The following is a 12681-nucleotide window of genomic DNA, read 5'->3' as shown; positions in this document are numbered from 1 at the left end:
CCCCCACCTCCTAAGACAACAGAAGAGGAAATCTAAAAATTGGTGGTCAAAAAAGTTAAAAGAGATCTACGGCTACAAGAACTTCACATAGTAGAGGTTTGTTTTTGCAATATATCTCCTACATGTAAGTCTGAGAAAAAATAAAAACAGGCATATTTACTTTTTCATTTTATCACAGCCAACACTCTTCAGTAGACTCAGATGACTTAGCATGGCATGTTGCTTCCACTGAAACCACTTCTAAAGGGAAGAAACCTAGACCAAGGAAAACTAGAAGAAGAAAGAAGAAGAAGAATCCGCAAGTTGATCCTTCTGGTGTGAAGACGCAGCAAGATAAGTCAGGAGGGGTTGGCAACTTGCATCTCCAGGTTGGCGAGGTTGAAAAGAAGGTGGAAAAATACAGACAGTTCAATGACCTGTGGGTTCCGCTCAAAGACTTCAGGTGGGTTGCACAGGTATAACCTACATGTACATTATGACTGTACAATCCAGCCAGGAAGTTATTTGATCGAAATATTACAGACATAGCATTATAGAGCGTTGCTGTTATCTGCTGGAGGGATGACTTAATGCCTGCCACAGATTTGCATGTGATGAATTCATCATCCTTTATCATATTAATTCATCTGACCGACTCGTATAACCTCAAAATACTTGTGCCTTGCAGAAAAATTTAGAGGGTCCATGCAGTGCAGTTATCTAACCATCGTCCTTGAAAACAAATCTTAGTTTCTCAGTAAATCTTATTTTTTTGTGTTTACTGTTTCAGAGATGTTGGTGCCTCATTGGTTTTTGTGCTTCTTTTAATTTCAATTTCACAAACAAAACTGTCATGTTATTTTTTCACGAAATAAACCCAACAGCTGCAAAACAATTTTCACATGGGTGGCCAGTTGTGAGAAATTGAGACATCAGCTATCAATAGACTGATCCATTCGACCCCACCTCACTTTAGAATCTGTCAAAATGAGTTGTCTTACATCATTGCAAATATCTCTACAATGCATTATCAGATTGGAATGAAGTTAGCAAGTTTGAAAAGGCAATATCCTAAGCTTTAGGTTTATACTCGGAACAACAATTTCTAACATTTATTGGAGGAAAAAAAAAATGTTTTGGGGGGTTATGTTTTATGGGGGCCCCTGCACAGGCAAGCACTCTCTAGTGGAATTGCCGCACACATCTGTGTGGGGATTCTACTGCTTTTGTCTTACCCATGGAGCGTTACTGCATGTACATGTACATATGCAGAGTTAAGCCACTACAAGAAGGTGGATCTGAGGGTATGACACAAATGTGCCTAGATGAGTTGGCAGCAAGGGGAAAGCCCTTCATGGCTTGCAGTTAAAAATACATTGTAAGTAAATAAAATGGGTCTAGAGAGTGGATAAGAAATCCACCAGGCCTTAACAAGAAACAGTCCTCAACCAAAGGAGGATCTGAAACGAAGACAATCAGTACACCGCCTGCCTGCCAATGAGCCTTGTTGGCAATTCCATTTGCACAGGACAGTGCTCTCATGATCACATGTGATTTTGCAATAAAAAAATGAGATTACATTAGTATCCCTTTCAAAGCAACAGGAAAGCCATTTCTTCTTTCATGGGCCAAACATGGTGTTATTAGTAGAATTTTGATGATTCACACTTCCTATAAAGTCAAATTTTAGATGCTTTTTTGACGATAAATTAGAGAGCAAAATTTACATCATGATTTCTTAAAGAAGCGTACTGCTTTGTTTCATTAAGTGCACCTGACTGTTTTACAAAAAATTTACAAAATTGAAGTTTGTAATTTTACATGGAAAAGGATTTAATTTCCATTTGATAACAAAAAAGGGTCAAAAAACAATTTTTTTACATAAAAAATATGAAACTGATATATTTGCTTCTCATTTATTAAGAAATATTAAATTCCACTACATAGTTTATTACATATGCATGGTTCAGAGAAGCATGGTTCAGAGTTTTAGTGGCTGCACACTGACTGAAGAGTTGCTGTAAGCTCCAGCAGAGGGTAATGCATGATATCAGATATGGAAACACCAAACTGGTATGACTTGTAATTTAGACTCTAGTCCGACATGAGTCACACTTCTAATGACTCAGACTTGAGTCACTTTGACAAATGACTCACACTCAGGGCTTCAGACTTGGACTTTTTTTTTTTGGAGGTTTTTTTTTGCTGAGCAAAACAGTGCGTGATGCAGCTACTGCAAAGCATGAGCGGTTGCTGATATATTAACAACTTGCTGCCGGGGGACCCGTTTTCGAGCACATAGGCTTGATACACGAAGCCAGGAGCCTGAAACCAGGACAAAAGAGCTGGGCCTTGTAACAAAAGACCGTGTTCGGCACAAAAGACTGAGCTGCTGGGCATTACTGACATTTTTTCACTCTCAATGGTGGAGATAATCCAGCCATGTTTTGATACAGTATACCATGGTTTGGGGCATTCAGTGCAAGCGAATTACCACCCAGGACAAAAGCGCCCCACCACTGCAGCGATGAGGCACACAGCACCGCTGCACGCTAATCTGGCCCCTACTGAAAAGAGGTCAGCATTGCACTGTGCCAGGTTTGTGAACAAAACAAAGTTACATGACACAGTCACAGTCTGGGCTCTTTTTACAAGGCTGCAGGCCTGGCTGAAATACTCGGGCATCAATAGATTTTGTCTGTCAGGCTACAGTGGCCACCAGACAGTAATCCATGTGGGTGTAAACATCCATTAATTGAAATGATGAATTTTTGAAGATTTTTGAAAACAGAAAATCTTGAAATTCGCCCATAATTGTGCACTGCTTTTTTCAAACACCCAGCAGTGTGTGGTTAATAAGGGAAAATGGTATACCAAAACATGTACTCTGCTGTCCAAACTTTATACTTCATTAATACACAATGATATGTTAGGTATCAGACTATTCTTGTCGGATGCAGACTGTTGCCCTGCCAAGCAATAGCTTTGACTCATGTGTATTGATGTTCGAGAATCTCAGTTGCAACTGGTAATACGGATCTGACATCAGTACAGTCTGTGGGTATGTAAAAGCACTAAGATTGGTCATGGCATCCATTCCAAAAGTCATCAATTTGGATTTATCACTTTTAGAGAAAAGTAAACAGAAAATCAAGTGCGTAATGCAAATTCTGCTGGAAAAAATTAGAGTGTAATATGAAACATTTGCAGAACCTGAAAATGTGTTTCCAATACAATGAAAAGGTAACTTGGACCAACATCTTAACAACATCTTAACATCTACTGATGATGTCACATAATTGCCAAGCACCCTCTGTAGCATTCTGAAAAATGAATTTGGAATAGATGTCTGTGGCAAAGTTTGTCAGAATCAGCTGAAAATTGATGTGGATGATGATCTTTACCCAGTTAACACATGGGTGAAAGTTGGGGCCGATGACGTAATCAGACCTGAAGTTATAAAAAATCTTCTATTCTTCAAAATTCCATAACAAATCAACTGTAAGAGGAAGAAGCCTGAGTTGTCCATAATATGATAGCTGAAGCACTGGAGTCTTTTGTTGTACCAAGTGTGTAACTGGTGTACCTCTTCACACAGATAAGGCATCAATGACAAACCACACCTTACAATATTACAAACTTGAAAATCCCATTTGCATACTGTGTATTGACTACTGTGTGTGTGGATGCATTATATCTGTATCATAGGCAGCAGACAGTGGGTAGGGCATATACTCAGGAGCTGTCTAATTGCCAAGTACATGGCAGATTGCATTGTGTTATATTCATATATTTACGGCTGTGGGAGTCGCAGTCGAGTCCTGGCCGTGCCTGTGGACTTGCTGATGAAATAGCACACAACACACAAGTTCAGGTTTGGGATGTGACTGCTGACCAGGCCTCATGCAGCAGGCCAATTGGATTGAAACTTGGCAGGCATTCAGAAAGGGAAGTGTTATAGATGAAATTGACCTCATGTAATGATGATTACCTTTAACGTCAGGTGACAAGTAACGTGACATTAAAGGTGCACTGTTTAAGGCTTTATATCTCCTTAAGTACATATAATATCCCATCGATTTGAAAGTTTGCAGATAACACGGAAAGGAAGAGTTCTAGATGAAAATTTACGTGATGTGATGATGATTTCATCAAATGAGGAGTCAAATTACATTTTATAAAAAACAGTACATTATTTCCTGAAGTGCATACATGATTGGGTTGAAACCTTGGACCCAGATAGTTGTGATGAAATAATTACGCCATCAGGTTTGTGCAGGAGATTGGTTGTTCAAATTAACAAAGAAATGCAAAACCCTTTGTTCAGTTGGCGAACAGACAGATGAGCTCTAGTTCTGTGCTCACTTTGTGCCCCATCGCTCCCTGATAGTGAACTGAATGGAAGTGAAAATCATGAACAAAGTAAAATGAAGTCCACAGTGACACTATAATACTGTCGTGAACCCACCATTCTTCTATAATGGAACTCTAGTAACCTTCAGTGTACCTGTACCTGTCCTGTTGATGTTTGATCACCTTTCATTCCCAGGTTTTTATGTTACTAAGAATCCATGTATATGCAATCAAAGCCAAGCTTAGTTGCTAATCCTGTATTGATTTATTCATGCTGCACTCTCATGTGAGTGCACTTTCCCTTGCTACAGCTCGTCTTTATGAAGTGTGCATTAGACGCGGCCTTTTGATTGGTTATATTTATGTATGCATTGCACTCTGTGTATGCAAATCATAACAAGAAATTCATTCCCCTTTGAGTCCAGAGATTGCAATAAATAATCGACACCACCGACCAATCAGGGACAAGACATAGGACCCAGTGACCTTACGCTGACCAAGAGAATCCTTTAGTGGATATAATCATTTTTCAGAGGCCAAATAAAACTTACAGCTGTCACCTGGCTACACATACATATGAAGCATTAAGTAGTTTTGGCAAGAAATTTGATTCAATGTTGTGAACAAACTGTGGAGATAAAAGTGTTAGACTGCATGGAGGCTTACTTCAAGTAATACTGTTCATACATGTATGTGCTAGAAAATAGGCATTCGCTGAGTATAACACCATTCAGATAACAGAAATCAAGCACAGTTAAGCGTAGCCCATAAAATAGACATGTAAAGATAAGTGAAAAGATCCAGGGTTTTTTTTCAGTGCTTACATAGGACATGAGACAGAATAATAATGTGCACAAGACCACCCCAGTGTGACTGATGATAACTAGCAATGGACACTACACCTACATGTAACAATGTTAGCATTTTCACGTACCTCAGCATCACATGAAAAGTAAGCAAATTTACCAAGTATGCACAATAGCTGTGAAAAGGCCATTGTATGTTAACCTTGTGAATGCTGGAATATATGGACAGCAGGAAATAGGATAATGGTAAAAAACAGGATTCATTAAATCCCAAGAGATACTAATATGTTTCAGAATCAGACTGTTTTTTTATTTTTTTTATTTTCATTTTGTAAACTGACCAAAAATTTTGTGTATAACTCCATAATTCATGTACTACTCTGTGGGGAGAAATGAAGATCTTTCTGCTTTGGTAAGGGAGATTGACTAGTGATCATACCCTACTGGTAGGTTTCCTCTGAAACCATCTCCTAGTTAACCTTGAAGTCACCTTTGCGAACATATGAAGGTTTTTAGTGCAAAATAACAATTTCAGTGTTTGTGTTGATTTTCCTTTTTTGATGTTGGCATGCCCACTAACCATTGAATCCATGCACGTGTATGCACTCATTTTTTGTGGATTTTACCAAGATGGTCGTGAAATTCCAGTGGCTGGTTGCACGTAGGCCATTTCTTCTTCAAGAATAGAAGACAGTGGGAGAACACGCATCCTCCCTTGGCCATCATATGTCCTTTCCATGTTTGTTGATCTTCTGAAATGTTATTTAAGTGCTTGCTAATTTGAAGCCAATCACATTGGTGGCTTTTAACAGACAAAAATTCCAACTGGTTTTATATGGAATATTGACTCCTATTACATGGATTGTTATTCATTATCAAGTTGGCATGCACAATACAACCAATGAGTTTATATTTCATAGAATAAATCTTATTTCTCTCTACACTGATTGAGATGCATTCCGTGTCATATCATGAAATATGCACTGCCCATGCCAGTTTAGATTTTAAGGTTGTATGTACGCAGCAAAAATGTTGCTAGAGGCATGTTTTTCGAATCACAAGGTAAAATAATACAAAAAAATTTTTCATAAGAATATGAATTGTCTATCTCTTGTGTACTTTTTCACCCAGAAAAGATATTTACAGGAAAAACAAGGAATAAAACTCGCATTCTGAGTTGGTTTTAAACTATAATAGTATGTTTAAAACCAGCTAGGGACCTGGGGATGAGCATTAGTTTTTAATAGAACATAAAGTGATCAGGCAATCACATTCTTCAACTCGTCTCTTCTGTTAAGTGTCCTTGACTGCATATGAATACATACCTAAATGCATTTAATCGCATTTATTTCTACAAGTAGTGTGGAGTGTCAAGAACTCTGTCATAAAGTTATCTGGTAGTTGTGTAATGCATATAAGAGATCTCTGGGGAGATCAGAGGGTTGAAATGGAATCCTTAGAAGTTTAATATGCATGCTCTGGGTGCTTTATTTATGAATTAGTCCTTGAAATCATGTTAGAGTGTTGCATGGGCTTAGGATGTCAGTTCTGACAATACCATCTGCAAAGTGGTCAGAATATTTCACATCATTTTGAAAACAGAAGTTAATTTGAACCGCAAACAAACATCTTTATGTCAAGTGTCTCATACAGACATCTAATACGTCTTGAAAACGTGCAGTTGCAGAAGATTTGGGGGGGGGGGTTGAATGTGAAGATTTCAAAACTTGCCAACCCCACAATTATGTTTTGGACGCAGCCTGACAAAGTTTAAATGGAAACACAATTTGAATATTCCTTACTCTGTGTGTGTGTGTGTGTTTACTTTTGTGACCTTGTTTTTTTGTTTTTATCTTTGGACAGTACACCTACACCATCAGAACACCTAAAGGAGGGTAGCGAAGTTACAGATTCTACCTACCAGGACTCATGGCACAACTACAAGTCCTGTGGCAGATCTGCATTACGTACTGCTAGTAATTTATATGTAACTCTTACTTTAGTTGGAAATATTGTTATGACAAGAATTTGTATTTTGCTTTTACCTGTAAGATAATTCCCGTTAAGCCCCCAAAAGAACATTCTTTAACAAGATTCAGCCAAAAAACTATAGTTATCTTTAATTATATCTCATGAATATTTATATCGAATGTATTATTTTGTACAGACAGGTCTGCCTAAGTATATAATTTGCATAAAGAACTCTGTGATAATTGTGTACTTTCTGCTGCTGATTTGAAGAGGTTGACTTAGTGGAAACTAATCTCTTCACATTGAAGATTTTGTACATTTATATACATACTCAGTTGACGAAAAACCATGTGATACACCTTCCTAAATGTCAGCTGACTGCTATAAGGCAAAAGGGAAAATTACAGATTGGTGGAGACTAATAAATGCATGAGAGTTGTTTAATGTGGATTATTGTACCGGTAAGTGGGGTTTACTTTGGTTTTCTTAGTTCTAGAGTGTTTGTTGGGATGGATGGCTCGGTGAGTAGGTGGGTGTGTTCAAATGGGGCTTTGTTTGTTTCATTTTTTTATCAAATTAAGTCATGGTTTAGAACTTTTGGGTTAATATTTAGAGTAATTCTTGGCAGTATTTTGGTTTTTTTTTTATTTGTTTGTTTCTTTTTTGGTTTGCTTTGTTCTGTTTTGTTTGTTTTTTGGGTTGTTCCCAGTTAGCTTTGGTATTGTGACATACTTTTGAATAATTTTAATCATTGAATATTAACCTACTACACAACTTGTTTCATTACTTATTTGAACCATTTCTTTAACCACTTGCTGCCGGGGAACCCCATTTCGAGCACCATGGGTTATACGTAGAGCCGGGATGCCTGAAATGGGACAAAAGAGCTGGTCCATGTCACAAAAGACCATACTCGGAACAAAAGGCCTGCTGCTGGGAATTGCCATCATTTTTGGCTTGCATTTTCGAAGGTAATCCATCACTGTTTTTAAACAGTATACCACTGTTTTGGGTATAGCGTGCCTGCAGATTAGCACCGCAGACAAAAGTGCTCCAGGGCCCAATTAAGAGAGACACCGCTGCATGCTCATCCAGCTGCGTTTGAAAAGATGCCACTCGCATTCACTGGGAACAAAGGAAATTATGCAACCCCTCACAATTCTGGGCTTTCTTTACAGGTCGGCAGGCCTGGCTTAAATATTCAGGAGTCAATGAAGGTTACCAAAGAGTCATTCGTGTGGGTGTAAACTTCCATTGAATGAAATGATGAATTTTTGAAGAATTTGGATAACTGAAAATCTTGAAAATCACCCGTATGTGTGCACTGCATTTTTAAAGCACCTTGCAGCATGTGGTTAACCTTGCTTTAATACACCCCCCAGAGCATCTCAACTTACATGTATTTGTGGTACTTGTAGTCAGTGGCCCTGCTGCAATTTTTACTGACATAAAGATGTTATTCATTTTCAAATGAGAATTGTGTACCGTAGCAAGTTTGCAGAAATCTGGACCTGTTTGAATCAGTATTGACTGTATTGATTCATCATCTAATCTGTAACTTACAGTTGCTATAAAAACTGCTTGCAAACTTTGTGTTTTATTCATAACTAATAGTTGCTTGTTCAAGGATCATTGTTGAAGTCTGTTTGATAGGGCTGTTTATCTCCAAATTAATTTATAATTTTTTTTGTTGTAATATACTTTTGGACATCCAAAAAAAGGTGCTCTCAAGTCGCACGTCTGGTATTAGTATCTTCCAGCTGAAAAAAAAATCTACTTTTTTTTAAATCAGCTGATATCATATTTAGGGCTCCTGTGCTGTATTTATTCTCAAAAACAAGCATTCTTTGCAATAACGAAACTGCCTACAACCATAAGCTTTGATTTGAGTGGTGGATAGTTTTCTATCTTGAAAATTCGGCACAAAAGTGCAGTTTTTGCAAAGTAACCCTACCCCTAAGTCAGTCGATGAGGGGTACAGCAGAACTGTTGTTCATGTCATGACAAGTAGCCCCTGGTGCCCCTCAGTGATTGCCTTGTGTAAGCCTTTGCCTGTTTGAAATAATAATATTAATCCGTGTCTCAAATTGAAATTTCAGGGCGATAAGAGTGATGTTACCCTTCCTTTCCTCACATCCTTGGAAGAAAACAAATATGATTCTTTGACAAATTTTGGGCCTGAAAGGTGCGGGCTTCACACTGTTGGACAACTAGAATACTGTTTGCTTGTTCCTGGGATGCTTTGTCTATTACTTGTACTGTTAATTGGAGAGGTATGTGGCACCCACTAATTTACTTCTTCATGCCAACCCTGTTTAAATGCATTGACTTCTGAATTTGGACATCCCCATGTAGAATTAAAACATGTACATGTCGATATTGTGATCACTTAAGAACCTATCAACTGTGTGGGGACCCCATTTACAATCCAGTAGGTTAAACGTGTGGGTCTACAGCCCGATCATTACTGTCCCTTGTATATTTTACGCAATCTGCTCTTTTATTCTGTACTCTGGAATCCAAACTTAAACCAAACTGCTGGCATGGTTCGTATATCTCAATAGCAATCTCGTAATTTGGGATTCCTGCTACCTTTCTTTACAATTTTTGAATGTTTGAATATTATCGGTGAACTAATGCATATTCTGCCTCTCCGGGCTAGGTCCAAATGATTTCAATGGCCAAGAACTTTGTGTTTTCTCCATGAGGAACTATAGTTTCTCTCTGAGTGACAAAGAGCCAACGACATCCAGGTTGAAATCTTCACTTGCATGCGTAGCCATTGTATCTAAAACCTGAAGTGTCTGTGAATATAGTACAATTACATGATCGCATGAGTGAACTCTGTTCACCCTCTCTGTTCTTATTCCAAAAATGAAGTTCTGTTTCCACTTCTCTGGATATGAACACTAGAGCATTCCATGAAACCCGGCTATTTATGCACTGGGGATTCTTTTGTTTTCAACTGAACTAGTATACTTACCGCAGATTGTGGATGTAATTTGTTTATACCTGTTGGTTCCTTTACGACTGGCACTGACCACGTTCCATTGTTAAGACAGCTCTAGCCAAACTGTTCTACTGTGAACCCATTCACATAATCTGCCAAAATGAATTCCAATTGTGTTAACTCTGACTGAATGACCTTGCTCATATCACTAGCCTCCTAGACCTTTGTACTCTGTAGTTCCATCGTCAAGGAACATGTAAGGAGGACAAAAAGTGGTCATCTGCTTTTACTCTGTTCGCTGGTGGTCGAAAAGTGATCATCAGCTTTTTCCCTGTCAGAAAAGCAGACAAGTGGATCGAAAGAAAAGTTACCAAAGGAACCTCAGTTAGCTCCTTTGAAAATATGTGCCCCTTGCGGTTGTGGGTACACACATGTATAATGTGACATGTACATATAGATACACGACGTTCATTATAATCCCAAGTCTAATGATAACAAGTAATACCCCCAAATGTCATAGATATACTATGCCAAGATATACTCACTCTATGTCATCCATGTAAAGGGGGTATCTGTGACTGACCTGGCAATTGAATGATTAAGGTAATGAGCAATTAGGAGTCATTAAGGCAGAATTTATGGGAATTTTGTGGAAAAACGTAATTAGACATGGAACAAGTGGGTAATTAGAACTTAATCACAAGAGGGCCCTGTTGTGCACTCTCATGGCGGATATGCTTTTTTACAACTAAAATTCAACTAACCAAAAATCCTATAGTGCTGCAAAGCAGGTATTTTATCCTGCTTCCTCACAACAAACAGAAAATTTAACATTTAGGAACTGTTGATTCTGATTTACTTGCTTTTTCAATGACATTGCAATTTTTTAATTTGACCCTATGAGCAATTTGTGTTTTCTATTTCAATGTAAAGAAATAACCAATAACCAAGTTATTTCAATTCTTCAGTCATGGCATCATTTCAGTGCAGTGCATATTTTGAATGTATATAGTTTAAGAACATTATTCAATTAACCAAATATCGAGGTCAGTTTGTCAAACATTTGCTATGGAAAGTATGGCAGGATGTTGATTTAATGCAGTGAACATATAAATGACACCCTGTGGTAGAAAAAAAGAAAGTAACGTGCTGCTGTCTTGATACTAAAAAACTTGATTTTTGTCATCATTCCTCTTCTTTTTGGATATTTTGTATCCATTTGATATGCATTCAGTTGTTTTGAATAAGTAAAATATATTGAATATGATTACATGTGTTGTAAATAGAGAGGAAAAGGCAAACCAATTTGAGTGGTGAAACAGAAGGAAACACTTGTCAAACACATATGTAATTTAAATACAGTGGAAAGAAAAAAATTGCCAATGCATTTTTACGTGATGTGATCATGGAATACATTGGACAAAGTCAGGAAATTACTCTTCAGACAATAAGAACTTGAATTTTTAATTTAAGCAAAATTCAGTGCACATGTTCATCTTTACCACAAAGTTCATTAACCCTAACTGCCCAGTATCCATCAAACTCCAAGAGTAGGTTTTGATAGGTTTTGGCAAGTTTGTTCCATACCTGATTAACTTCTTGTTGAATTTTGTTGGACTTGGTATGAAGGCCCAGAGTGATGGTGTTGGATTATGTGTGAGTTGGGACACACAGGGGTCATTGTGTACAGCGTCTGGCTTGCTGTACCAATTAAGTGTTGAACTATGATTGATTTTGTCAGGTTTGGTAATGCTTCAGTGCATGTCATCCCAAACTGCATAGACCAATCCATACCATGTCACTCAAACTCCAATGAGCCACTTTGTTGGATTTTATCAGGTTTGGTACCGTGACCAGTTTGTTTGGTGCAGTGCAAGAACCTAGGGCATTAGAGTTAAGAGTACATGTGTGAAAGTCAGTTTTAGTGATTTTGAAGTGATGAATCTAATAGAAAATGGTTTGTTTTTTTGGATGTCCAAAGGTATTCTGCAACAGAAAAAAAATTAAAACGAGATGGACATTGTGTTTGTCGATAGACAAACTGTGCTGTATCAGGAAATTTTTGGTTTGATATAAAATGAATTAAAAAGCTGTTGTTAAGTCAAAGTTGATGTTTTGTAGATTGGTGAAGATTAAGCACGAATTTGATGCCTGATGACATCATCACAGTGTCATTCCTTTATTACATTTTGGTTTCAGACGCTTTGCTTTGTAAAACCCGAAGATGCAAGATTACCAAATTTCAAAAGAAGCTTTCAAAAACATGTCCAAAACATAATGGGGAAAAGTGAAATGTGAACAATTCTATAATAAATTGTTTGATGACGTCATAACAACGTCAATTAGTACATTTTTGTTGTCCCAGGCTTTGCTTTGTTCAACTTTGATGAAGATGCAAGATTGTCAAGTGGCAAAAGGCCTTCAAAAACGTGCAAATCATATGGGGAAAATTACTTAATTATTCAAAATTCAATAATAAATTGGGAGATTTACTCGGCATTCATCTTGAGGTGGTAGTCTCGCTATGTGCCGGGTTTGAATGGAATCAGCAAAAGGTAAAACTTCATTATCATATGAGGTCAATTTTCATGAATAACACTTCCCTTTGAAACAATTTTATAC

The 12681-nt window shown here is 37.7% G+C and overlaps 1 protein-coding gene across 2 annotated transcripts in view; it reads left to right on the top strand.

The window, feature by feature from the left end:
* Window positions 1-12409, top strand: part of LOC110988049 (metalloprotease TIKI1-like) — a 72210-nt gene extending 59801 nt beyond the window's left edge. The window contains exons 5-6 of one of the 2 annotated variants that reach the window (XM_022251266.2): window positions 179-442; window positions 7002-12409. In XM_022251266.2, coding sequence (XP_022106958.1) covers window positions 179-442; window positions 7002-7194 — 457 coding nt within the window. In that variant the 3' untranslated portion in view covers window positions 7195-12409. The remainder of the gene's footprint in view (window positions 1-178; window positions 443-7001) is intronic. The other variant, XM_022251267.2, reaches the window with a different exon arrangement.
* The last annotated feature ends 272 nt before the right edge of the window (window positions 12410-12681 follow it).

Source organism: Acanthaster planci, linkage group LG12 (assembly GCF_054643075.1).
Source record: "Acanthaster planci isolate LZ-2023a linkage group LG12, COTS_SCS, whole genome shotgun sequence".
Classification (NCBI taxonomy): Eukaryota; Metazoa; Echinodermata; class Asteroidea; order Valvatida; family Acanthasteridae; genus Acanthaster; species Acanthaster planci.
This window is presented reverse-complemented; position numbering and strand designations above follow the sequence as displayed.